Source organism: Capricornis sumatraensis, chromosome 1 (assembly GCF_032405125.1).
Source record: "Capricornis sumatraensis isolate serow.1 chromosome 1, serow.2, whole genome shotgun sequence".
In the NCBI taxonomy this organism is placed as follows: Eukaryota; Metazoa; Chordata; class Mammalia; order Artiodactyla; family Bovidae; genus Capricornis; species Capricornis sumatraensis.
Genome location: NC_091069.1, coordinates 45,109,169 through 45,135,916, shown reverse-complemented (window position 1 = coordinate 45,135,916; position 26,748 = coordinate 45,109,169). Strand labels below are relative to the sequence as shown.

Here is a 26,748-nt window from a genome sequence, read left to right as displayed (position 1 = left end):
AAGATCTTTCCAACCTGGAGAGTCTATTAATTTATCTGCTGTAGTAGAATGAAACTGATTAAGAATAAGAACCAGATTAGAAAATTGTCCAGCATTCCTGACCTCAGTTGCATTTAAATCTGAGGAATAAAATTGTGATAGATATGGCTTTTCTTCAGTTTTGGTGTTTCATTATTATTTTTTAAATTCTTACATTCAGAAAAAAGCTTTCCGTAGAAATAGTTTCTTTATTTCTCTCTATGCAATTGAACACTTCTTTTTAAAATAAGAATGTAATGTGACCAATCATTTAATGTACCTATTTGTGTGATGTTTTGTATCAAATGAGGATAATTAATATATAGCATGTTTAATATATATGTGTGTATGTATTTGAGCTTATAGTGATAGAAATAGTGATAAAATATTCTAGTTTTTTGCTGCTATTCTAACCTTTATTGCACGATGATGCATCTAATTTTTAATTTGTAAATACGAGATAGAATTCCCTCTAGCTCCATTTGCTTTCATAAAGCTGCTGAGCAGTTTGCTGTCTTGAATAAATTTTGCTTTGGAGGGGGTCGGGGGGATTTGAACCAGCACATTCTTGTGCGGTTTGTGAAGATTCACATGGTAACCAGCGGTGTGCATTGTTAGGTTTATCTGAATAAGCACCAGCCATGTGAGTTTTAACATGATTGCCCAGGGCAATGGAGAGAGAAGAGAGAAACCAGAAAGGATTGCACTCCTCTGTTTTTTGGAAAGTGCATTTGCTGGGGGAGGGAGCTACAGGAGTCAGTGGCCAGGGTATTTTTTTTTCCCCCCCAAGCTGGTGTCCTGTTTCCCTTTAGGTCCTCATTTGTTCGGCTATCTGCCTCATCATCTACTTCTTCTTTTCATTGTTTACCTTCCTAATGAGGGGGGCGGGGTAGACTGGAGGTTGATTGACAGCTACAAGCCCTTGCAGTCTGGCCAGAGAGCAGTTGGCTTTGGTTTCAAAAGTGCTTTAAATGTTCGATTTGGTCCTGTTTTTATTAAACGAAACTGCTGCTCATCTTAAGGAAATTATCAGACCAGCAAAGATTAGGAAATATATTATTGGGGCCTAAAATCTTCAAAAAACTGCCCCTACACATGGAAAGAGCACGGCCCATCGGATTTTCCAACCTTAACACGGGGTTTCAAAAAGAAGTATGTAATTTTTTCCTTTGCAAAAGTGCTTTGATTTGAAGCCACGCAGCAAACCTCTCCAAAAGAAAACTGGCTGTGATGCGATCGAGAGCTGCAGTGTAATATTGCAGAGCAAATTTATTTTTTACTTCAAAGAAAAATGCTAATTAGCCGATTCACTACTTTTAAAGTTATTGTGAAGCATATGGCGCCCAGTGTGAGATACATCCAACTGCTAAAATAGAGCGGAGAGGAAATTAGCGAAGAATGGGCTGTATGGAGTGAGCTTGGGGGTGGGGGAGGAGGATAGGTTCTCAGGCAGATTCTCTAGCCTTTTCAGGAGGATTTTATCGCCCATCTCTGCTTCCCGCCTCCTCATTTACCCGCATCCCCCACCACCAACCCTCAGGCTGACCTCTTCTGGGCCTCCAGCTCTCCCTCCCCCACTTTGGCTGAAATCAGGTGCGCACCTCCGGCTGGCCACCGGCGCACACCTGGTCTCGTGAAGGCTTCAACCCGGCCATAGCCGTCTCTTATCTACGGAAAATACTAAGAAAGTAGGGTTTTAGGGGTGAAATCCTCACCACGACGGCGAAACTTACCGTGAAACACTACTAGCTAGTGGGTCTGTGATACGTTTTGCAGAGAAATAAAAGGGAACTGGAAAAGGCGGGAAGGGGAGGGTAAGGTGGGTAAGGAGCCTCCTGTCCTCTGCAGACTGGCAGAAGACCGAGGCCCAGAAGCGACGCGAGCAACTCCTGCTGGATGAACTGGTTGCCCTAGTGGACAAGCGCGACGCGCTCGTCAGGGACTTGGACGCGCAGGAGAAGCAGTAAGTGGGTGGTGGGGTCGGGGAGTTCTATCCAGAGGTCTCCAGTGGACCAGGGCAGCCACTCCCTGGCCCCGCAGTCCCGGTTCCCTCTGGGGCTTGGAATTTGGAGCGAGAGGGGAGTGCGGCTCTACCCTCCACGAATAAAAATAATTTGGTTTCCTGTTTGATTTCCAGGGCCGAAGAAGAAGATGAACATTTGGAGCGAACTCTGGAGCAAAACAAAGGCAAGATGGCCAAGAAAGAAGAGAAATGCGTCCTTCAGTAGAAACCAGACCAGAATCCTGACCAACATTTTATTAACCTTGGGTTTCCCAGACCATAAAAAGAAAAGTCATTCTCGTTGATTTAAAACTTGTAACATTTTGTTTGACTGGATTGTACTTCTTTACCACCACCATCCTTTTCCTCCCTCCTTTCCAGATTTTGTACAGAACTCCGAAATAGCTTTGTTTAAGGGTTTTTTGGTGTGAATTAATCATTTCCTTGAAATCATGTGAAGTAGATTTGCACAGACATCTTGTGAGTGATTGGTATTGGGAGTGTTCAAGAAACTGTTCAAAGAAAGAAAACTCTTCCCTCATTATTTTCCCTCATTTTTTGACGGAGGAAAACTTTAAAACATTTTTGTTGTTGTTGTTAATGTTGTTGTTAATAGCATAATGAGGGGTGGGAGGGGGCTTAAGAGGGAGGGATAAAGAAAACGTCATGAATGATTTTTTTTCCAGTCCTGCCATATGTAACACTGAGTCTGTTAACTAAATTTTATAGTTAGATCATATTCAATTTACTTATTAAATTGTGTTCTGTTTACCGGTGGGATTTTCTGCAGTTGTTTTACATTTCACTGTAAAGATAATAAGAGTACTTCTCTGCTTTCTTCAGAGGGTGGCCTTTTAACGTAGCCTGAGACAAGTCCTGTGATTTGAAGGTGAGCAGTAAGAATGGGACTAATTGACATGCATCAGTTTACAAAGACAGTCTTATCTGAGAATGCACCATCTTTTTCTCTGGATAATTATTTATTACATCTAGCTTGGTTCCCACATTTTGTTGGGTCTTAAAAATTGGCTCAAGAATGCTGTTATTATTTATTCTGTATTGATAAAATCTGTCTTGCCATTATTGAGTAAATCCTCCAATTAATATTTTCTTCTCTAGCATAGCACTGTCATTTTTTGTGAAAATGGTTATCTGTTTATTTATTACAATACTGAGTCATATATAAATTTTCAATAAAAGCAGAAACTTTCTTACCTTAAACACTGCTGCTACTTCTTTGTAATGAAAACTTGACATTGGTTTGAGAGAAGTTTTTGTATTTGTAAGAATTTTCATGTGGGAAAAAAAATGGTCCTCTTGAATACAGGGCATGATACTGGGCTGTATTTGGATCTGAATAAGTTTACACCACCCCCAAAGGGGCCCTGCTGAAACACCAATGTGAATTGAAAAGCAATTGGTCATATTTTCTTAAGCTGTGTAAACTAGCATGTTTCAAAGGGTTATTTCTGTTAAAGATTTGAGGAAATTTGTGAATCCACAGCAATGAAAAAAAAAAAGCTAATATGTTGTAATTTGCAGTTGTTATAATTTTGCACTCATGAGGAATAACTATGACTTCTGATAACCCTCCAGACTGTAGGTGCTGAAGTGAAAGGAAGAGGGGTTATTGTTGGAGGGGAGGAGGAGGGTGTGTGCAGGTTTGTGTGTATGAGATGAGGGAAAGGGAACTTTCAACAAGAAGTTCTAAGCTACAGAAAAAAAACCTGGCGATTTTATGGTAGTTTCCATCACTCTACCAGGGTGACTGAAACAAAGCTCGTTCAACAAGTCTGGAGACAGAGAAAACAGTCCACTAGCATTTATACGTTAGCCTCGATCATAATGCGTACATACACCTACAAATATTTATACCAGTACACACAAAATCCTTTCAAAAAGTATGCCGCCGCCAGTCTTTCAAAATGATAAAAACCACACCAAGGTAGAATTTCATGACAAGAATTTAAGGAAGTTTCTGCAAAGTTACCAGAACTAAATGAAATCGGGTTTTGCCCTCTTCATTTGAGCAGGAGAACAGAGAAAGCTACGCTCCCCGAGGGAAGAAGCTCTCAGAGCCCGGCTCTAACCCTAGGGAAACCGGCAGACGGAAACCTCCAGCCCGGAGCAGCCTGGGACTGGGCGACCGGCGTCACCCAGTCCATTTACACAGGATTCGAATTCCGGGAACCTTCCCTCCGGCGGAGCCTCGCCGAGAGGGGGCTCCGCTAAACCGCTCCCGCCCTGCCAAGGGACAGACCTTCACTAGCCCCAGACTTGCTGTCCCTCTCCCTGCCCCTCCTGCCTCAGCCCGGAGCCTCGCGGGGTTTCCATTCGGGCTGCTTTGTGGTGCCCGCACGCCCCGCAGCGGCCCCCGGGAAGCTGCGCGGTCGGGCCCGCGGCGAAGGCGCCGCGTCCGGATTTTGTCGCGTGGTGCCCAAAGTCTTGCCTCTCGGGCGCAGGCGCGAGCCCAGCACGCCCAGAGGCCGTGGACCCGAAAGCCCGCGCGGCTGCTAAAGAAGCTGTGGGCCCGGGGATCGCCGAGGTGGAGGAGGAGGAGTGTTGGCAGCGGGCTGGCTTGGGCACAGCCCCGCGGGCCGGTGCAGAACTTCCGCCCCTGGCCGGGATCCCACGGCCCCGGAGCCAAACCCCTCCCCCGTCCCAAGTGTCCTCCAGAGTCTGGCCCAGCCTCGAGGTCACCTGGATGCTAAAGCCAGGGTCCAGCTCCCACGCCCCCTCCTCGGCCGGGGGCCCTTGAGCTGAGTCCACCGGCTCTCCCCAGGCAAGGGCCCCCTCTTCCCCTCCCCGAGCTGCGGCCGTTGCTGGAACGGTCGAGGCTTCAGGCCCAGCGTCTCCCACCTGGATATTTGCCTAGCGACGTGCTGCCCGAGTCCTTTCCGCCGCATACAAGAAACTTTCATCTCAATCTCCCCCTCTTCACTCTCCTCCCTCTCCCCTCTCCTCTCTCTTTTTCTTCTCTTAATCCCGGGGTTTTACGGGTTGAGCATTAAGAAAATTCGCCTGCAATTTGGGATTAGATAAATACTCTGATGGGCGGGGGGGGGAATTGTGCTACTTGATACCTCCCAACTTCCCCCAGATCGCGGCCGCATCTGGAACCCAGAGAGCCTGGCTCCCGCGTGGAGGGCCCTGGGGACCGTCAGAGCACATTCCAGCGCGCACAGCCGCCCCACCTTGCCGGACCTCGGCCCAGCGCCGCCGCTGCAGGCGAAACGGGGCCGGGAGGAGGCGGGAGGACGAGGGTTTGGGAGACCCGGCACGCACCGAGGCCGGAGAGGGCTAACTCAGGCACACAGCGCGCAGGCCCCGGCCGGGATAGCGCCGGGATAGAGGCGCGGAGGCGCAGAAGCTCAGGGGAGTGTGCCCAGCGTGCCGGCCAACTCTTCCCGACAAACTAGTGCGCTCCAGTCAGCGCTTCTCCCCAGAACCGAAGGCGGGGGCTATATTTCGTTTCTAGCTTTAAATCTCTGCGCATCTCGGGGGCTCGGAGCCCTGGGCCTCGCGAACTATTCCCCCGCGGGGGCCTGCGCGAGCCTAATATGTGTCCCCACTCGAGTCAGCGCTGCGCTCTGCGCAGTTTCTTTTCCTGTTAAGGCTTTATCTTGTTCGTGTTTTTCCTTTTCTCTCATTCTTTTATTGTTTTCGCTCTCTCTTTCTCTTGCTTTTGTGAATGGGCCGCGGTGTCTTTGTTCTGGAGAGAAGCGCCCGTGTCGCTGACTTTTGTGAACCAGAGAAGGATCTTGTAAAACCTTTTTTCCTTCATACTCCCCCCCCACACCCCTCCTCTTTTGCCCCTTTGATTAGATGTTCCCTCATCGTCAAAAAAAAAAAAATGTAATTTCGTTAGTCTGGCGGCCACTTTCTTTGAACATTAGCTCGCTTTCAGCTCCAACTTCAATTAGAAGGAGTTGATTTTGAGAGATCAACAAAAGAACCGACCAAAGCCTTATTAAAGGTCCTAAGAAGATCTCCCGGGTTCTTTGAGAAGCAGTTAAGGAAACAGTGTGCCCTCCATCATATTCTGTTACCGTATTTTATTCGGACTCCAAAGGAAAGTGTCGCTTGGGGGAGGGGAAGCACTTTGATGAGCGGCGGCCGCGGCCCCTTTTCACTCAGCGGGCTCCCCCGTCCTTCTCCGTCACCTCCTCGCCCCGCGCCCGGTGCGTTCTCGGTGCCCTACCCCGCGGCCCCGCTGCGCCGGTGCTCCCCACTGCGAAGCGCCCGGCGGCTCCTAGACTCGCCCTCACACTTACTCTGGTTCAAACTTTTCACTCCGCCTGTTGAGGTGGAGGGGAGGGGGCGGGGGGGAGATTAAGAAGAAGCGGTAGGAATTCCTCGAAAGGGGGTAAAGTCGGCCTAATATTCAGGAGGAGGTGCCATTTAAAAGAATTGCATTACTCAGCGTTGGGGCGCAAACACTTTTTTTGCGCTTTGAAAAGTCCACCCAGGTAGACGTGTTTTGAGAAGTTTGTTCGACTGGGAAATGGGCTTCGCCAGTACGAACTATCCGGGGAGATCGCTCAAGGAGGCTCCGGCGGCATGAAGGAAGGAAACTGAGGGCAGAGTCTGTGGCCACGTTTTCCACTAGATTGTCCCCTAGTAAAAGGAGCCAGTGTGAAAGACAAAGTTTTCTATCCAAACCTTTTGATTCAGAAGTACAGTGTATGTGTAAAGGGGAGGGGACGCTGGGAGCCGACATTTCAAAAGAAGCTTTCAGGATTTGCAAACACCTATCGTGGGGACTGGAAACTCCAGGAGACGTCGAAGAGCAGGTAAGTGGCCGTGCCTCCCCTGCGGGTGCGGCTCAAGGGCACTGGAGTCCTGAGGCGCCGAGGCGGGATCTGCGCACTCGGGGCTGCTCCCGCGCTCAGCAAAGTAGCCCGGACCAGCACGAGTCGCCCGCCGCGTGCGTCTGCGGGTGATGGCCCGGTGCATGAAGACTCTGGGGCCCCCGGATGGCCCGGTGTATGAAGACTCTGGGGCCCGCGACGTCGGGAGAGGGGCCGGAGGCCGGTTCCCCTCCAGCCCGCAGCTCCCGGCTCCTCGCGCCCATCGGGTGGCGTGCTAGAGAGCGAGGGAACCGGTTCTCCAGCACCTCGCCTTCTCTCTGCCACTCCCTCCAGGGCGCCAAAAGGGCGAGAGAAGGGCGGGGAGCCCCGGGGCGACCTCAGGGCCAGCGTTTCCCTCCGCGGCCCGGGCTCCCGCGCGGCGCTCGCCTTGCTCGTCTGGCTCTGCGCTGCGTTCGCCAGTCTAGCCCCGGAGTTAGCGCGCGACCGGGGCGGGGCAGGCGGGCGGTGAGGGCGGGGTGCAGGGGGCGGGGGAGGGCGGGGGAGCGCGGAGGTAACCCCCGGCTCGTGCTGCCATTGCCCGGCTCCCTGTCACTCAGCCCGCGCGGGGCCGGGGATTGGCAGCCTAGCCCCGTTACGCACTCACCTCGCGTTCACATACCCGGGGAGGGCAGTAGAAAGGTGATCAATCTTCATCAGGCTACATTTCCAATCACCTAAACAACCCGGCGAGACAAGCCACTCCGACAAGGTAACTCGCTTGATTTATTTAGTTTGCAAAGTGCCTCTGCAGGACTTCCCCAGCCCCCACCGCCTCCACGCTGCACGGAGTGCCACGGCAACCTCGAGCCACCTCCCAGCTCTGCCCCTCTCACCCCCACCTTCTCCTTGCGGCCCCCTCGGTGCGGTCCCGGGCGAGGCACTGTGTCGGGAGCGTGTGGGGCTTTGCAAACAAAGTGTCTGTGCAATAAAGTGAAACCTGGAAGGACACGCACAAAGCCACTAGAAAGAAAGAAAGGGAGGAGGGAAGTTGGGGAAAGAAAGAAATCCCGCGGCTCCCTGACCCCCCGCCCGGGCCCGCGGTAATTCCTGTGCCGCTCTGTTTTGCAGGTTGGCCGCCCAGAGGGTCTGTGTGAGGGCGAGAGGTAGATGGTGAGCGGCCCCGGCAGCTGAGGGCAGGTAAGGAGAAAGCCGCTGGCCGCCCGGGACTCTGGGAACGCGTCGGTGGCTCTTGCCCCCCCCTCCTCAAATGGGTCCCCGCTTCCCCGGTCCCTGGCATGTGGGGGGCGGGGCTGGGAAGCCACCTGGCTCCCCTCTTGCTGAGCGGAGGACCCCGGAGCTCCGCTGCGGCCCCGCACCCCTCCCCCGCCTCCTCCGAAGTAACCCAGCTGAAGTGCTAAGTTTGAAGAAAGTCTTTGAAAACTCACCATTGCAGTCTAGCAGAGTCGCCACAGCTGAGTCCCATTCTCCCTTGGCCCCGGCTCTTTCCCTTTTGTCGCCTTCCCTGCAAACCGACTTTTCCCGGCCCAGGCCGTGGGTCCCTGGGGAGAGAAGCGGGAGACTTCTCTAGCTCTAACTTCTTTCTTTCCCTGAACTCTTCTAGCCCGGGTCCCAGGTCTGCTTTAAGTTCCTGTGAAGCGGGCTAAAGCGACAGGTCCTCTGGGGTCTCCGTCCCACTCTTCCAGCGCTACTTCCTGACTTCTGATTGTAGCACCTCCGTTTGGGGGGCAACCTGGGGAAGCCAGGCGTCGACCTTCCCGCCCGGGGCAGCGCGAACTACGCCGCAGAGGCCTAGTTCTCTAGTCTGGATCGGGTCCTGGGGCTCTGGTTCAGCTAGTAGAATAATCCGGAAGCGCACCAGACCTATTGCACTGAGGCTTCCCAAATCCGCCAGACCCTTGGGGCGCTGGTCAGGTCACCTTTCGACCCCGGCCGGGACCCCATTGTCCGCAGCCAGGACTGGCTTGCTCTGGGGAAGCACGGCCTGCGGCTGTGGCGAGGTGCGGGTGATCCCGGGCGGAGGGTTTGAACCGCCACCTGTACGGTGGCGCCTTCTGGTCGCCTCGGCCGGACCTGGGCTCGAATCGGTGGTAGAAGTGTGGGTGGGATTCCGGGTAAGCAATCTCTCAGCGGCCAGGCACAGAGAGGTAAACTGGTAGAGCGGCTGTGGTCTCTAGGGCCGGGACCCAGCCGCGGAGACTCTGGAAGGAGGTACTCTACTCAGTGAGCAATGCGTCCCGGAGAGGCCCAGGTGCCGCGAGCCCTCCGCAGTGCCTCACCTTGGCTCTCTGGAGTCTACCTGTCCGTTCCACTTTCAAAAACATTTGAAACAAACAGAAACAACCCCTCATGCTCTGGGTCTCCTTCTGCCTTGAGGTCGAGGGGATGTTTGCTTGTGTGGTGTGATGCCCTCTCCCACGCGAACAGATTTTTGCCTAGTCTTGGGACCTAGCACACTCTGAGTTTTGGGCTCTGACCTCCCAAGGTTGCCCCCGATTTTAACCTCTCCTCACTCCTAGCGTCGCCCTACGAGTGTCTGTCCCATTCCAAGCCCGAAAAGAAGTGATAATGATCCAGAAATTTTACTTTTCAAAGAATCTGTGGTCTTTGGGCTAAGGCCTTATAGAGCCGAGTTCTGCACAGATCCATAGCCTGCGTCACCTCCCCATCCTGTGACTCCTTCCTCCGGCAAGACCAGGAGGCAGTGGTGGCTTGGAATGACAGTTTCGGTGTGTCATTTGTCTCCATAGGCCGGGCCCCCAGACGCAACAGAGCTTGAAGGACTGCGCAGTGGGAGCCCCGCACTGCGCCTGGCCCCCGGCCCCCTGGATCCGTCGGGGCGCCTCCACCCAGCTGTTAGCATGATGTCTTACCTCAAACAACCCCCATATGGTATGAATGGGCTCGGTCTAGCCGGGCCAGCCATGGACCTCCTACACCCCTCCGTGGGCTATCCGGGTGAGCATCGACCTCTACACCCTCCTCCCTTAGAACTCTGGGGAATCACCAGCTCTGGGTTTGAGCACAAATTTTGTCCCAGATTAGGCCCAGGGAACCGGTTGCCTAGTCTCTTACATTGCAGGGCGCGCTGACTCGGAGGACAGATCGTGGTCGGGAAGTAGGGCCGGGGTGGCTAAGACATGAGAAGTGAGCCCTCCAGCCCGGCAACACCGGCAACTTCTCTCCAGTTGTCATCCCACCGCCAGCACAGAGCTCATTTACCCACGGATTCGTTTCCCATGGGTGGGGTGTGTGTGAGAGAGAGAGATTGAAAGAATCTATGCCTTTCCCCCTCAACACTGAACGAGGAATATGGACACTCGCTTGGCCCTGACAGGAAAGGCCGAGCTTGCCTTACGCAAAGCGGCTGGCTGAGGTAAGGCAGAGGGATTCTCCCTCCATAATTAAATTGTCCTTTAGATGGGTGGCCTGCACCAACTTCTGCACTGTTGACGTGGACGACTTGAGCCAAATCCTGGCTTTCTTGTCTAGGTTCCGTTTCTTCACCTCGGCTTATTACCTCGGAAAGTGTTTTCCAGGACGTTTCAGCACACCCCTTCCCCACCCTCCAGTCAGGGAGAGTGTTGGCAGGGCGAGGAGGAGGCGGGGGGGGGGGGGGGGGGGGGGGGGGGCGTGGGGGGTGCGGGCAGCGAAGGAAGAAAGATTGTGTAACTTCTCTTCCTTTCTTAACCTCTGAGAGGCAGGGAAGGGGTCAGCCCTGGAGTGTCGGTGTGCCGATCAGGCACACCTGCAGTTTCTCCCACCTGTGGCCTGTCAGGCTCGCCTCCCTGGGGAGTTCTTTTCTCGTTCGGAGCTCGGCTTTCTTTTGCAACGACCTGGTTCAGGGCCTGCCAAGGTCCTGTCCAAATCCTCTAGCGCGAGTCCGCGTGGCCACCACTGACCCGACGCTCCCCCGCGTTTCCCTTCAGCCACCCCGCGGAAGCAGCGACGCGAGCGCACCACCTTCACGCGCTCTCAACTGGACGTGCTTGAGGCGCTCTTCGCCAAGACTCGCTACCCAGACATCTTCATGCGTGAGGAGGTGGCGCTCAAGATCAACCTGCCAGAGTCCAGAGTCCAGGTGCGCGCGCGGGGGATTTCCAGGGTCCGGGGAGGGGTGCTGGGGCTGGTTAGAGAGGGCCTGGTTGGGAAGTGGTCTGGTGTGGGGGCGGGCTTACAGGCTGGGCAGCCCCTCTCAGACTCCCCCTAGCGCTGGGCCCGGGCCTGGCAGAGGGGCCAAAATTAAAGGAACTAGCTTAGAGCCCTGAATTGGGCCGTTGGCCCCGGGGCGCTTCTCCGAAGTCTCTTTTAGGATTGCAGGAGGCCAAGCCCGACACTTGTCCCCTGCCTCTTCGGCCACCCCAGGGCTTGGCAGTTTCCTACCGGGTCTTGAATTCTGCCTCTGCCCTGGCCTTGCATCCCGGGAATCCTGGAAATGAAAGAGTGGGGCTTGGCCAAAGCCTGGTCCCCTGTCTGGAAGTGTGCCCCACGGGTGGCGGCAGTGTGATTAGACCTTTTTCTTTGCTCTGAGAGGATGCTGAACGCAAAATCTGGCTACCAGCTTTGCTGTTTCTGGGTGTGTGTGTGTGTGTGTGTGATGAAAGGGACCCGAAAATATTGATCAGGTCATAACTCAGAACTCTTCTCAAAGGCCTTTTATCTTGCCTTTTTCCTCCCAGAGGCTCGAGAGAACAGGAATGCCATGTCTTGTACCCGGGCCTTCTGAGAGGAGTGAGAACTTTATGACTGTCTTATTTGGTTCCCCACTTGGAGCCAAGAAGTTCAACGAAATTATGTTCAGGCTTCCTTCCGTAGTCCCCCTCTAATTTAGCTTCCTGCTCCCACCCAAATTCTCTGCCGGCCCAGCACCAGGCCTCCTTGGGGCAGAGTGGCTCCGGCTTAGACTTGGTGGCTGCCCCCCATTCCGCGGCCTGTTCTGTGCCTCGCCGCAGTTTCCCGGGCTCTATTCACATAAGACAGGGCCTCCATGCATTCACAGGTCTGTTGGGAAGCGGCCAACAGCAGCAGTTTAGAGATGGCTGAACTTTTGGCTGGACAGACACAAATGTTCCGCCCTCCAACAGAGTTGAGCTGGGAGTGGGGGTGGGGAGGTGCACGTCCCTACTTTGCCAGAGGAGGGTCTTTGAGCAGAAGAATGGGGGAGGGTGGAGCAGCGAATGCAGGGTCTGGCCGGGCCGGAGATGGGGAAGGGTGGAGGCGTCGATCGGAGAGGGATGGGGTTGCTAGGCCGGAGTTGGTCCAAGAGACAGGGGAATGGCAAACTCTACTCGCCCCCTCACACGCTCTTCCCCACTCGGCCTGCCGCAGGTCTGGTTCAAGAACCGCCGCGCCAAATGCCGTCAGCAGCAGCAGAGCGGGAGTGGGACCAAGAGCCGCCCAGCAAAGAAAAAGTCGTCCCCGGTGCGGGAGAGCTCGGGCTCCGAAAGCAGCGGCCAGTTCACGCCGCCTGCTGTCTCCAGTTCCGCCTCGTCCTCCAGCTCCGCATCCAGCGCCTCAGCTAACCCCGCGGCGGCAGCGGCTGCAGGCCTGGGCGGGAACCCGGCGGTGGCGGTCCCGTCATCGTTGAGTACGCCTGCTGCTTCCTCCATCTGGAGTCCGGCCTCCATCTCGCCCGGCTCAGCGCCGGCTTCAGTGTCGATGCCCGAGCCTTTGGCTGCACCCAGCAACGCATCGTGTATGCAGCGCTCGGTAGCCGCAGGAGCGGCCTCGGCCGCAGCCTCCTATCCCATGTCCTACGGCCAGGGCGGCAGCTATGGCCAGGGCTACCCCGCGCCCTCCTCCTCCTACTTTGGCGGCGTGGACTGCAGCTCGTATTTAGCGCCCATGCACTCGCACCACCACCCGCACCAGCTCAGCCCTATGGCACCCTCCTCCATGGCGAGCCACCATCACCACCATCCCCACGCACACCACCCGCTGAGCCAGTCCTCAGGCCACCACCACCATCACCACCACCACCACCACCAGGGCTACGGCGGCTCGGGGCTCGCCTTCAACTCTGCCGACTGCTTGGATTACAAGGAGCCTGGCGCTGCCGCCGCATCCTCTGCTTGGAAACTCAACTTCAACTCACCTGACTGTCTGGACTATAAGGACCAAGCCTCATGGAGGTTTCAGGTCTTGTGAGCCCAGGAGTGGGAGGAAGAGGAGAAGAAACGCAACTACCTGCGCCCTCCGAGATCCCCGTCCTGTTGTTGCTGCTGCTGCACCGCCCGCCTTTGCCTCGGCTTCTCCAGACCCGAAATTTCATGCCCCCAAAAGATGCCCATTGCTGCACTGCCGCCCTCATCTTTGTGCCACTTGCTTGAGGGATGTGCAAACCCTACCCACCCCTTGGATGGGGGGACCGGTGCTTCGGCTTGGCCAACAAGTTCTATACAGGAGAGCTGTGTGCTCCCCTCCTGAGCCCCCACCGAACTCCCAAGTCGCCCTCTTCTAGTCTTTCTGGACAGTTACTATGTATGCACTTGCAGCCTTCGGAGGCTCTTCGCTCTGTGTCTTGCTGTTTGAGCCCTACAGTTTAATTTATTCTTTCTGGACACTGGAGTCACTAACTGGCATGTGTTTGCCTGTTGGGAGTGTACCCACACTCTACTCCAAATCAAAACAACCACTAAGCGTTTCTCGCCTGCAGACTGCCACCCCTTCAGCTGCCCTCAGCCCCGCTCCCCGCCTGCAGGCCAGAGCCTCCTGGCGTTTCCTCCTCTCCCGCCCAACACTCGTGGGAGACCCAGGCGAGGAACTCGTCCTTAGCCTCTCGCGCACAGCCCCGCCCTGCGTAGAACAGGCTCAGGCTCCCGCCTCGGCGGGAATGCTGTATATAGTCAGGTCCGTTCCAGGGACCACTTAAACTTTTTAGTTGCTGTTGGTTGAACTGAGTATATCTTGTCTTAGCCCAAGAAATAGAACTTTAAGATATATACAGCATATATATATATATATATACACACACACATATATATAAAACAAAAACTATTTTCCCTCTGCCCCTTTCCTCTCTTTCTCAAACGATGGCGCTTTTACTTTTTCAGTTGCAAAATTTCCCTGCCCTCTCACACCTTCTCCCTCTGTGTATTTATTAAAGAAAATCGTTTGGTTTTAGGAAGCTGCGCGCGGAGAATCGGGAGGGTCCTGGAGTCTGAAGGAGAGAGAGTCAAGTCAGGGCACAGGGGAGGGGTTTAGGCTGGGAGGGGGCGCAGGACTGAGCCCTTCACCAGGTCTAAGCACAAGGTCGCAGTTCTGGTTTAGAGACCAAAACCAAAAGAAAGCAAAAAGATAAAAATATAGTATTATGGGCAAACAAAACAAAACAAAAAACCCCAGGCCCGAAACCCAAGTTCAGTTCCTCCGTCGGCTTCTCTCTCTTTAAACAACCCTGTTTTGTCTAGTGAGTTTTTAGTGCACCTTCATTCTCCGAAATCTACGGAGAGCCCACGCCTGTATATCAATTTTGGCTTTGGCCGTTTCGTCCAGTAGGTGGGAAAGTAATTTGTAAATTTGATTTGTCCGATGTGAAGATCGCAAATTACTTGTTGAAATGTAAGGCAGCCCCTTTCTTCCCCCCTTTATCTACATAATTTCCCAAAAATAAATGCAAATTAATGAACGGTTTGTCAGTGTTGCTCTTCTGCTTCCAGCCCAGGTCCTGGTCTTGGGTGGGTGGAGGGAACTAAAGAGAAAACCTCCGTGTTAATAACCCGCGTGTTAATAACCCGCGTGTTAATAACCTATGTGAAGCTGCAGGCCAAAGAAACTCTTCTAGAGAGGGTCCCCCCCACCTCCCCCCACCCCCCGCGTCGGTCAGCCCGGCCTCTTTCCCCAGGCGTTTTGACCCCGTATCCCCTCTCGCCATCGCGGACAGAGACAGGTGTCAGGACTCAATTCCCGAAGCAATTCCTTTCTCTTCAGAGGCAGGAGCCTGGCACTGATTTCTTCACCCTAATTGACGCCTGCACCAGAAAGAAGAGGGGGAGGGGAAGAGGGTCGGGAGGCGGGAAGGGATAGCTCTGTAATGCTCTCAGAGCTGAGCCAAAAAGGAAAAGAAAACAAAACGACAAAAAAACCGATCCGTGTCTTGCATGTTGGCAAGAGACAACCTTCCTTTCTGCTGAGCTGTCCCGAGTGGCTTCATGGCGGCTGGGGGAATCCGAGTCATCCCTTCCACGTGCTAAGATGTCCCTTTAAACCCTCAGGCCCTGCCAGAAGTAGCCAATCTTAGTTCGTATTAAAACGCAAAAACAAAAATCTAGAAGAGTCAATAGGGACGCGTTTCACTTTGTCAGGGGAAGCAGACTTCTGGATTGCAGCAGGGGGTCGGAAAGAAGGTTCCACCTTCCCCTGAGGAAGACAGGGATAGAGGTGGGGGTGGGTTGGAATGATGCTCCAGAAGACCCAGAGTCCCGATCCTTTTTGGTCTGAAACGTCCTGGGCGTAAGGCCCAGAAGCTGCTCAACTTGTCCACAGGAGGGAAGGAAATAAGGAAACAACGAAAAGTTTCCTGCGAAGTGACCAACACACCCTATTCTTTTTATTCCGTGTGAGACCTAAGAGCACAACTTGAGGCCAGGTTTGAAGAACGACCCCTCCTCCGGGGTTCCGTGCCGAGCTGTCTCATGGCTGCGAGACCCGGCTGGAGTGAAGCTTTCTCGGCCGCGTCCTCCCTCCGGACTCCGTAGGTCCGGCCCCGGCGCACCACGCCTTCCTATTCTATAAATAAGCCCAGCAGCCCCCTACTCCGCAAAAGTCCGCAGGTGGGCGCAGCCGCGGCCTCGCTGAGCTTCACCCTGCGGCGCCGCCGGCGGAGGGCGACCCGGCGCGCAGAACCGCTGTGCACCGTGGCCCCTGCGGTGCTCGGCCCGCACGTGCCGGGGAGTCTGGGCCGGTGGCCGGAGCAAAGAGGCTTCTCGCTCTCGCTGCATGGGCTTGGGCGCCCGGGGGCAGGGTCTCCTTGCTCGACCGACCTGCCTGGCCTGCCCCAGTGCCGCCTTGGCTCACGCAGCCGCCACTAGGGCCGCTCCAGGCCTATGTTCTGGGCTGCCCGCGCCCGCAGCTCCTTGAGGCGGGTTCTGTGCCTCCCATCAGTCCTCCTGACTTCGCGGTGGAATGAAACAACGAGACGCGGCTCTGCACTCGCTTGGACAACTGTGTGATCTCCGGAACAAGGTACCCAACCCCCAGGGCCTCATTTTCGTCGTATTTATTATTTGGCCCCACTTTGTCGGGGACGTTCCAGAACCTCACACTTTGGGCCGAGGCTGCGGGCAGGCAGGTGAAACGCATCACAGTGGCCCCGGCCACTCGGCGGCGTCTAGAAGCTTCGGCGCCTGCGTACTCAGGTAGACTGGGAACCAGCGGCAGGGCTCGTGGAGACTGGGCGAGAGTTCCCGCCCGGGTGACGACGCCTCGAGAAGAGGCACGTGCTTCTCCCAGGGCTTCCCAGCCTGCGCCGACGCCCGTGGCGCCGAGCGGAAACGAGGAGCGGGAAGGTGGTGGGGGCACTTCAGGCCGCCGCGACGCGGAAGCCTGGGGGAGCAGGGAGGGTGCGTGGCCGCTGGAGGGTGTGGGCGGCCGGAAGTGGCTGGAAGGAGTTGGGGAGCCCACGCGGCCCCGAGTCCAGGCGGCGGCGGCGGGAACGCGGCGGTCCTCCCGGCCGGCCACCTGTTACTGGCAGGTTCTGTGAGAACCGCCCTCAGCTCGCCCTTCTTCTGAGGGAAGAGGTTTGTACTGTTTGCGTTTTGGTGTTCGTGACACAATAGAAGCAACTAGAATTGAAGTAATGGAAGACGATTAAGCAACTTCAGAACATGTAGTAACTTTAAGTGTTAAGACGTCAACAGTTTTGTTCCTTTGAGTGCTCAACGAAATCTTCGTGTTTTCTACTCATGGCTTGTGCTCTCTGGTCAAACCTCGAAGGCAGAGAAGTCCGCCTTTCAGTGAACTTGCGTGAAGTGTTTTATGGCTAACGGATAGGTCATGTTTATGATTTTTAAATAAGTTTTTAAAATTCTTGAAACCTCAGGAGCACCGCGTTAATTTCCTGAAGCTTTGAATAGATTCAGTGAAGTAACATCGTCTGTTGTAGAGCTTTTTATTATTTTATAGCTACTCAATAGCTAGTGAGGGCATATGGAGACATTTCTCATCATTGTAAAAAAGAAGTTTTTTTAAAAAATTCTTAGAGCTATGGGGTATTAAACGTGAGAGGAAAAACAGGTAAAAAGGCGCTGAGTGTCAGCAAATTTATGTCTGGCACATTACAGAGACCAAAAAACCGAAAGGTTTCAATTTTTGTGTCAAAATCACTAGTTTTTTCCATACATTTTGATCAAAATAGTTCTTAGATAAATTGTTGTGTTTTTTTATTTTCCCCAGTTGGGAGAATGGTAAGTTCATTACTTTGGCAGAATAAATGAATGTTATTGATGTTATTAGGCACTGACAGGCACCGAGGTTTTCTTTAGAGATACAGAAATAAAATGTATCTGATATATTAAATGTAGTTAATATATACATTATTGGTAAAGAAAATCTGTATCATTACTATTCAAGACCAAAAAAAAAAAAATCACTTGGCTGCTGTTGCAGAATTAATTTAAGAACAGCTTCAAGATAGATTTATAAAATTCCTTAATTGAAAACCTAACAAGTTCTCAACGAGTTATTCTATGTTTTCCATACTATCTCTCCCTTCCCCCATGCATTTTAATGTCGAAAACGAGAATGAAAAAAGCTCATTAGCTCATTAATTTTTTAAAATTTATTTTTAATTGGAGTAGCTCATTAACTTTAACTAAGGAATATTTATATTCAATAGTACCTAAAATAAAAACCACCAACTAAAAAAGTGAATGCTAAATAATAACAATGTATTGCTTATTCTGACAAGGAGAAAACATCTCTATTTAAGAATCTGTTTAATTAAATGTGTGAGTGTCTAGAATACACTTATTTGAAAAAGGTTTTGTTTTTTTTTTTGGTGGGGGGTGGGGCTGTGTGTTGTAGATAGTTCCTGAAAAATCAATTTTACTTTAGTCATCCTATTGGTATTTATTGATATATGAAAAACGAATTGGATATTTTTGGTGGGAGAGGGAAACATGTGATTTTGACTTAGTAATTCTTTAATCATGCTTTTAATGAGTTGGATTTTACCTTACATTAGGTGCAGTCTTTCAAAAGTTTTTAAAAATCAAAAATATTTCCTGAAAAACTTGCTGTTGTTTAGGTGAAATGGCAGTTATGAAAAATAGTAAAAGTTGAAACTGCTGTTAAATATATCCAGTTTTTTCTTAGAAAAAAAATAAAGCAAGCAAATATATGGTGTGCTCACAAATGTATCACCTAATTATGAAACTTACACATTCATATTTCTATAACTGTTACTTCAAAGATGGAGATAAGATTTAAAATATTTTGGAGTTTTTTCTAATCAAATAGTACAATTAAATGACAACTTTCAAAATTTAAACATCGAAAATCTATTGTTTCCAAAAATCGTACCCCTCTTACTGGCTGTGAATAATTTGATTGATGACTAATGAAATAAAAGACACAAAGTTCCATTCCATTACAAACGTCATAAATACTTCATTTTTTGAAGGTTAATCTTATTAAACATATTATAAATATTGTTTCAGGAAATTTTTAAAGTACTTTTAAAGTAGATTGTGAAGTTAAGATTTAAAGGATGAATCACAATTTTTCCAGGATGGAAGTGGAGTGTAAATAAGTCATAAGTAATTTTGACATTTGGGGTAAAGTTAATTAAAATGTAGGAGTAAATGGTCTTTGATTCAACAACTTGGTGTCTAAAGAGCTTATAAAATATTTTTAGTACACAAGTATTCTTATGTCTCTTCAAAACTTGAAATGCTTAAAAGATATACCATCATCTGTCATAGCTATTTAAATGCAGGAATCATACTTTCTTTTTAAAGTTTATTTTAAAAACTTTATTGTGAATTATACGTACAAAAGAAAGTATAAAATGGGTTTATACAATTTAAAGAGGAAAATTTAAAAAGAACAAGAAGTTCTCGAGTACTTTAAAAGTAGATTTGAGATAAGTTCTAATATCAGTGTTTAAATTTGATGTAACATAGATAATGTCAGTTTATGTCCCAGGGATTTTTCTAAATCCTTTAGTATAGTGACTATTAATAAAAAAGGACACTTTTTTAAGGCAAAAAACAGTTAAAATCATAGGATGTAAAAGTTCTATAGGCCTTCGAAAAATCCAGTGTTTCTTTATTCGTAGAAAAACTGTGTTTTATATCGCCTTATATTTTATGACAAAGAGGCACCAAAAGAATCTTATCTTTTTTCTCAATGATGGGTATTTGACCTCATCCAAAGCTGTGGCATCAACTCTTGAATTCATTACTGGTGACTCTCAAATCCATATCTATACCTCAGACCTCTCTGTTGGACTTCATATACCAGTACATACACTGAAAAGAGGCCATAATATGATGTCTGGGTCTTGCTTCATAATAATAGAGGAAGAGAGGGAATGGTTGGAATATAAATTAAATAAGATTATTATGAGTTTTTAATTATTGAAGCTGAGTGAGAATACATATAATTTCATTACATTCTATTTTTGTCTGTTTAATTTTTTCCATAATAAGAGATGGGTGAAAGTATTCATTTGTGGAAAGTAGTTTTTGCAGTATATTGAGGAAATTGAGTTCCCCATCTTTGGAGTCCCTACAGTATTGTTCACATATATTATTTTCTTTATCTGCTCTCAAGTCTTATAAGGTTGGTTGGTGTGAAGCTTAGGGTGGTTTGATTATTTACTCAAGATCACATAGTTGGTAAGTGGCAGAACTTGGCAGAACTCAGTCTTCAGATTCCATGTTTGACTATAGGAGCTACCTAAAAATTTCAGTATGTTAACAATTTATTTAAAAAAAAACACACAACACCATAGTACTTACAAATCAGACTGCCAGACTGATGTCAATGAAATGTGCTTTATCTAACTTCAAGTTGTAAAATTTGAGTTTTGGTAACTGAAATTTATTTTCTAGGACATTGTTACATTTATCTTTCTGGGCATCTCTTCAATAACATTTAATGAGTGTTCAGAAATATATTAACAGAGCATTAAATGAAAAGACTAGTCATACCAGGTCTATCTCACCTTTTAATTTCTTACTAATACTTAATTTCTAAGTAATTTAAAAATTCTTTTCCTGTTTGTTTCATGTTTATGAGTAGTGTTTTTTATTCTTCGCTGAGCCTTTCTTGCTCCTCAGAAGATTGCTTTGCTATGTTATAGGAGGTCTAATACAGGGAAAGTTGTGTAAACCAAATATGGAATTGGAATTAGATTAATGATTCTGTAAATGAGGCTTCATTTGTTTGTAAACAGGTATTTGGAATCTTTTTTCTAACTATGCTAACTTGGGAACGTCAGGTTTTTAAGTTTGTGGTTTAATTTTTAAAATCTCACTAAGCAAATCCTGTCTTTTTAGGGTAAAATTTATTTTTCAGAGCTAACTCCACAAAGTAAAAAATGGTTAACAAGTTGGGGAACATAGATCGCATAACTTTTAGATATTGGTTTCCTTTTGTTGAAAAAAAAAAAGTCTCATTTAAACAGTATCCTTATTTCTTCAGGTTTTAAAAACCATTCATCTCATGCTGTATTCCTGCTACTGACCTCTTCAGTTTTCCTCTTATTTGATGTAGAAAAGCAAAGCTTGTCTGTTTGTGCTTACTAATGTTTGGAGAAGAAAAAGCTAGCATCTCTTTTCTTCCTGTATTACTTCATGTGAGGCATGAGCCATCATATACTCAGATCAGCACCTGATAATTCCTGCATGCCTTTTTATTTGTATATTTTGGAATTGAGAGTCTCCCCCTGCCCCGAGATTGTATTCCACTCAATAATAGCTAAATCTTTTATTCCAAAAGGGATTAGAAGTTAGTGGGGGGTCCTAGAGTGAGAGAGAGGAAGTATAAGAGATAGGACTAAATTTTCCTTTACTTAAAGTGCTTGCCGCTTCTGAAGATACATGGTAGGTCTGTTTGTTGAGTGAATGAAAGAATGAAATCCAGTCATCAGACTTGTAACAGATTTAAATGTTGTTTATCTAAGACACAGAGTTGCTTTTTATGTGGCATTCAGTTTAAGTGGATTCAATAGCATATTTTCTTAATCTTAATCATCTTTAGAATCAAGATCTTTTTGGTTACTTATCACTCTTACATCCTTTGTTAGATGTAAAACCATTTCAAAATTTAGTTCATTAAAATTTTAAGTTATGAAATATATTTTAAAGTCCACAAAATGTATATGTATCTTTTATCAATCAGTTGTCAACTTATTATGAGATCACCACACTAAGGTCAAGGAGTAGAGCATTGTTGTGTGCATGCTCAGTTGTGGCCGACTCTGTGACCGAGTGGACTGAAGCCTGCCAGGCTCCTCTGTCCATGGGATTTCCCAGGCAAGAATACTGGAATGGGTTGCTATTTCTTTTTCCAAGGGATATTTCTGACCCAGTGATACAATGTGCATCTCCTGCATTGGCAGGTGAATTCTTTACCAGTGAGCCACCTGGGAAGCCCACAAAGCATTATTGGGACCACAGAAATCCCTGAGTATTCCTTGCCCATTACAATCACTTCAGTCTCTTCAGAGGTAACTGCTGTCTTATCATTTATAGTAATGGTTTTCTTGCATTTATTTCTCTTTTAAAAAATTGGTCACCTGTACCTGCGTTCCTAACCAGTGTGCATTTGTTTTGAATTTTATATGAATAGAATTACTTTCTTGTTTTTTTCACTTAACGTTATGTGTATAAGTTCATCCGTGTCATTGTGTGTTTCTATAGGTTGTTCACTTTTATTGCTTTATGCTGTATAGTAGTCCATTGTATGAATATACTATAATTTATTTAAACTTTTTACTTTATATTGGAGTATAGTTGATTAACAATGTTAGTTTCAGTTGTACAGAAAAGTGATTCAGTTATACATACAGATGACTTGTTCTGTTGGTAGGTATTTGGGTTATTTCTAGTTTGGGAAAATTACAAGGATGCTGCTCTGAACATTCTTTTATGTGTATCCTGGTGCACATAAAGATGCAAATCTCTCAAGTACATCCTAGAAGGGAAATTTCCAAGCCATAAGGGATGCATATTTTCAACTTGACTAGATACTGGCACATTTTTCCAAATTGGTTGTATAAATTTTTATATTTTCAATAGTATGTGAAAATTGTGGTTACTCCATATCTTTGCCAAAGCTTAGTATTATTAGCATTTTAAAATTTTGTCAATTTGTTGGATGTGTAGTAATACACGTAATGGTTTAAATTTGTATTTTCTTGATTAGTGGTGAGATTGAGCCCCTGTTTTTATATTTGTTGTTTATTTGGATATTTTCCTTTGTGAAGTGCCTGTTCTTAAATTTCCTTCTTTTTCTTTTAGATTGTCTATCTTTTCTCTTTGATTTGTAAGAGCTCTTTACATATTCTGCATTCTGGTCCTTTGTCACTTACATGTATTGAGTATATTTTTCCCATTATGTGGATTGTCCTTTCATTATTTCTTAAGGTGTTTTTAAGTAGCTGAATGTATTCATCTTTTCCTTTATGATTGTTGCTTTTTGTGTGTCATGTTTAGGAAATCCTTTCTTACCTCATGATCATGAAAATATTCCCCCATATTTTCTTATAAATTATTTCTTTTAAAAGTTTTGTCATAGATATTTATCATCTTTTTTGTAGAATGTAGTATTTGGCAATAGTTCCTCTTCTTCCTTCTTGAAACTTCATCTGCTCACATGACTGCAAATGTCATTTTTAAGTTGCTAATTCCAAAAATCTGTATTTTTGGTATTGACTATACTCATTAGCTGAGATCTTTATTTCCAACTGCCTTCTGGATCTTTCCACTTGAATGTCTTGCAAATATCTGCAGACGTATCAGTTCAGAGCTCATTTAAAAATCTTTATTGTTTTCTGTTTAATCATCATACAAGCCAAAATACATGGTGAAATCCTTAATTCTTCTTTTCTTACCTTCTCTCATCCAAATATCCATCATGTCCAAGTGATTCTGTTTCTGAAATGCATGTAAAATCTATTCATTCCCTTTTCTCCAGTTCCAGTTACTGCTCAGAGTTCCACCTAGTCTGGTATAATATCTTTCTAATTGGTTTTCCTGCCTTCCTTCTATCCCCCTTTTCTAGTCAGTCACACTGCTGCAGAGTTTCTTTCTAAGACACAAATCACATCTCTTTCCTGCTTTTGTGGCTCTTCGTTGCCTTAATTATAACAAAAAGTTCAAATTCCTTCACATGATTTCTGCCATTACTCTGCAGGACTCTCATGTTTTAGCCACTCCAGGCTACTTATTGTTTCCCAAAGAAGCTGTGTACTTTCATTGTGCTTTTTTTCATGTTGTTCCCTCTGCTTGGAATAGTCTTCCTTCCACCCATTCCCAATGGGAAAATCCTATTCCTTCCACCACCATTCCCAGAAAGAATTAATCCTTCCTGTCTCCGGGCTTCCCATTGCACTTTGTTTATACCATTATTGCAATACTTATTGCTTTATATTTATTACTTTATATATCTGTCTCCTGTGCTAGACTATGAAGTTTTTGAAAACAGAGTACATTGTATTATATTAGAATCTAGCGGTGCCTGGTACAAAATAGTACTCAATAAATACTTGAGTTAAAGAATTGTACTAACCTTAAAAAAGAAAATAGAAGCATATGCATTGACTTAAGAGTGGTGAGCAGGGGGAAATGTTCGTGAAAGAGTACAATGGACTGTTTTATTTGAGTGGGTTCCAGCTGAAAAGATTAGAATGTGTTGCTCTGGCTCAATGCTAACTGAAGGGGCAAAAATGATCTTGAACAAATAAAATTGAGTTTTCCTCATTTTTAAAAGGCTGATTTATGTTTCAAATGGCCTTAGAATATGAAGTTAAATTTATTTTTAAGAAGTAAGAAATTCAAACTACTGCTGAAGTAATTTATCTATTTCAGAGACCACGTTAATGACATAGTTTATTACTACAAGTTTTTGTAATACCAAATACATCTGTCTTGAAAATGCTTGCTTTTCACTCTGTAAGGTGCTGGTAAATCAGGACAGTGACAGGTTAACAGTTCTTGCCAGTACTAGTTCTGTAGACTCCCATAAAAATTGGAACTTCTGATGACTAGAGTACAAATATTTACCTAAGGTTTGCAGAGCATAAGCGTAACACAATTGAGTTGAGGCTAGATAGTTTTTTATAGTTCATCTGGGGGAAGCAGAGTTAGTGTTCAATAACATCATCTTTCTTTTCATGTTAACTAATTAGTGATATGAACACAATTATTTCAAATACAGAATGTTCTTAGTAGATAAATTATAAGAGCAAATTGATTTTTCATTAAAATATTTTATATTATTTTTATCTGGAATTTTTATTAGAGTAAATCCCTAAGGAAGCATTGAAAAGTTTGTCTGTTTGCAGGTAAGTTATCTTTTGATGATGGATTTATGGATTTTAAAATAAATCAGCTCCTAATCAAAAAAGCAACTTCCAGATGAAAATGGTCAATTGAATACATGTGTTTATTTTCATGCTCTTGAAAACATACTAAAATGAAAATCAATGAGTAAAGAAATACATGAACACCCAAAGGACAAACAGAACTTGAGAGGAGATGTTAGGAGAATCTTGGAAGCTGGGATATAAGTAGGTGAGTGGTAGCCAACTTAGTAAAGAAAGAGGAAGCCTTTGTGCAGCTGCCTTCCATCTGCCACACCTGAATAGCCTAGATAGCAAATGATGGATACCAGTGGTTTCCAGACAGGTAGCCAGCATGAAGTTGGTAGGGAACCAAAGCTCTGTCTTGGATGATTTGTTTTCAGTACATGTGTCTAAATTCTGAATCTAGGAATAACAGAACATTTGCAGTTGAAGTATGCTGCTGCTAAGTCGCTTTAGTCGTGTCCAACTCTGTGTGACCCCATAGATGGCAGCCCACCAGGCTCTGCCGTCCCTGGAATTCTCCAGGCAAGAACACTGGAGTGGGTTGCCATTTCCTTCTCCAATGGATGAAAGTGAAAAGTGAAAGTGAAGTCGATCAGTCTATGTAAACATATATTATGAATGACTGCAGGAGTAGGAAGATGGCATTTAAGAAGGACCTTCATTGGCTCTGTTAATTCAACAAGGATGTCGTAATTCTAGATGTTATACAACTATGATATTTAGAGCTACACAGTCCAGTATGGTACCCATTAGCCACATGTAGCCTTTGAACTATTGGAATATAACTGATGTGGATGGAGATAGAATGTAAGTATGGGCGTCCCAGGTGGTGCTACTGGTAAAGAACCCCCCTGCCAATGTAGGAGATGCTGATTTGATCCCAGGTCTGGAGGAGGGCACAGCAACCCACTCCAGCATTCTTACCAGGAGCATCCCCGAGGACAGAGGAGCCTGGTGGGCTACAGTCCATAGGGTTGCATAGAGTGGGACATGACTGAGGCAACTCAGCACACATGTATGCAAGCGGATAATGTAAGTATTAGATTCACCCTGAGTTTCAAGACTCAGTATTTTAAACTATCTCATTAATAATTCATATTTTGTAGTTGTTTGTAGAAATGTGTAAAATATATTGTGTTAAATCTATCAAAACATTTCACCTGTATTTTGTGTGAATGCTAAACAATTTTAAATTACATTTGTGCTCCTATTATTTTTCATTCTTAGAGCTCTGAATAGAGGTACTGATTCAAGGGTGGCTAGTATTGTTCTCTGAGTTTACAGGGGACTTAGGCCATGCTGTACAGTATCTTTCAGTAGCACCTGAAGTACTGCAGTGGATACCTTTGCCAAATAAAACAGAATAGTTTAAACTCATCAGTATATATGTTGGTACAATTTGTAATTTTCTTGTTAATCTATTTACCTCTTCAGTACAATTCAATCCCTATAAATTCTCTGTACCTGATTACTGAATATGGCAAGAGACAACATGCAGTTAAGCCAACTGAAAAATACCATAGTCTTGATTACCAATCTAGCCTTTGGTTCTCAAGCTTTCTAGTTATATTTTCATGTTTTCCTAATCAACTCTTAACTTAGTCCTGATAGTGGCCATATAAAATGTCTTTCATTCTTCTCAAACCTCCTATCCTTTTTCCTAGAAGATGACCTTACTTCTTGCTTTACTGAGAAAATGCTGTAGAAGGCATCAAAGAAGAACGCCTCAGACTGAGTTTCATATATTTCTATTTGCCATGCCTACAGCCTGAGTGCACTCAGAGCACTGTCCAGTGCTAGGCACAGTGGATCTTGTCTCCTGTCTCAAGATAATCTGTTTCTGTGTTGTGTATTGTATACCCTTCTGCTTCCTCAGAGGCCCCTGTTTTGGCTTCTTCAGTTTTTTCTCCTCTATTGGTTTCATCCCAATAGTACTTAAACATGCTTTAACCTCTGCCATCTTAAAAAAATCCTCTCTTGAGCTCTTGTCCTCCCATACCTACCACTAGGTGGTCTTCTCTTTAACTGTTGAGCTTCTTGAAAAAATTTTCTATTTGTTATTTCCACTTTTCCACCTTCTATTCATCACTATAATAGAGCTTCTGCTCCGGAGACTGCTTTTGCCAGAGTCACTAATAACTTACATGTTTGTGATCTGAGGGAACAGTTTTCAGTCTTAATCATAGTTACTCTCTCTGCAGCATTTGACAGTAGTAGTAATTTTCTCTTCTATGAAATACCCTTTCCTCTTGTTTTTTGTGATCCTCTATTCTTCTGGTTTTTATTCTAATGTCCCTTCTTCATAGTCTCCTTTAGGACTCCATCTTTCTGTGTGGAGAGAATGTGCCTGAAGGTATATGAAAAAAAGGAAAGCCTGGACATCC

The 26,748-nt window shown here is 46.9% G+C and overlaps 2 protein-coding genes across 11 annotated transcripts in view; both read left to right on the top strand.

The window, feature by feature from the left end:
* EHBP1 (EH domain binding protein 1) overlaps nucleotides 1–3,205 on the top strand; it is a 349,564-nt gene extending 346,359 nt beyond the window's left edge. For all 8 annotated transcript variants that reach the window (XM_068989010.1, XM_068988993.1, XM_068988985.1 and 5 more), the window contains 2 exons: nucleotides 1,867–1,981; nucleotides 2,156–3,205. In XM_068989010.1, the coding sequence (XP_068845111.1) occupies nucleotides 1,867–1,981; nucleotides 2,156–2,246 (206 nt within the window). In that variant the 3' untranslated portion in view covers nucleotides 2,247–3,205. The remainder of the gene's footprint in view (nucleotides 1–1,866; nucleotides 1,982–2,155) is intronic.
* Nucleotides 3,206–9,689: 6,484 nt separating this feature from the next.
* OTX1 (orthodenticle homeobox 1) lies at nucleotides 9,690–12,975 on the top strand. 3 transcript variants are annotated; one of them, XM_068983240.1, is made up of 6 exons: nucleotides 9,690–9,790; nucleotides 10,249–10,260; nucleotides 10,750–10,909; nucleotides 12,157–12,307; nucleotides 12,374–12,482; nucleotides 12,513–12,975. In XM_068983240.1, exons 1-6 carry the CDS (start codon nucleotides 9,690–9,692, stop codon nucleotides 12,973–12,975), a joined length of 996 nt encoding a protein of 331 aa, XP_068839341.1. The 3 variants fall into 3 exon arrangements, with proteins under 3 accessions (XP_068839341.1, XP_068839342.1, XP_068839340.1); XM_068983241.1 differs by lacking the exon at nucleotides 10,249–10,260 and having other exon boundaries at nucleotides 9,690–9,786; nucleotides 10,758–10,909; XM_068983239.1 differs by lacking the exon at nucleotides 10,249–10,260 and having other exon boundaries at nucleotides 9,690–9,786; nucleotides 10,758–10,909; nucleotides 12,157–12,975.
* The last annotated feature ends 13,773 nt before the right edge of the window (nucleotides 12,976–26,748 follow it).

Coding starts and splice junctions, on each gene's coding strand:
- OTX1 (XM_068983239.1), top strand. CDS start 9,690: ATGATGTCTTACCTCAAACAACCCCCATATGGTATGAATGGGCTCGGT. Junction 9,787..10,757: donor CCCCTCCGTGGGCTATCCGG/GTGAGCATCGAC, acceptor GTTTCCCTTCAG/CCACCCCGCGGAAGCAGCGA. Junction 10,910..12,156: donor TGCCAGAGTCCAGAGTCCAG/GTGCGCGCGCGG, acceptor GGCCTGCCGCAG/GTCTGGTTCAAGAACCGCCG.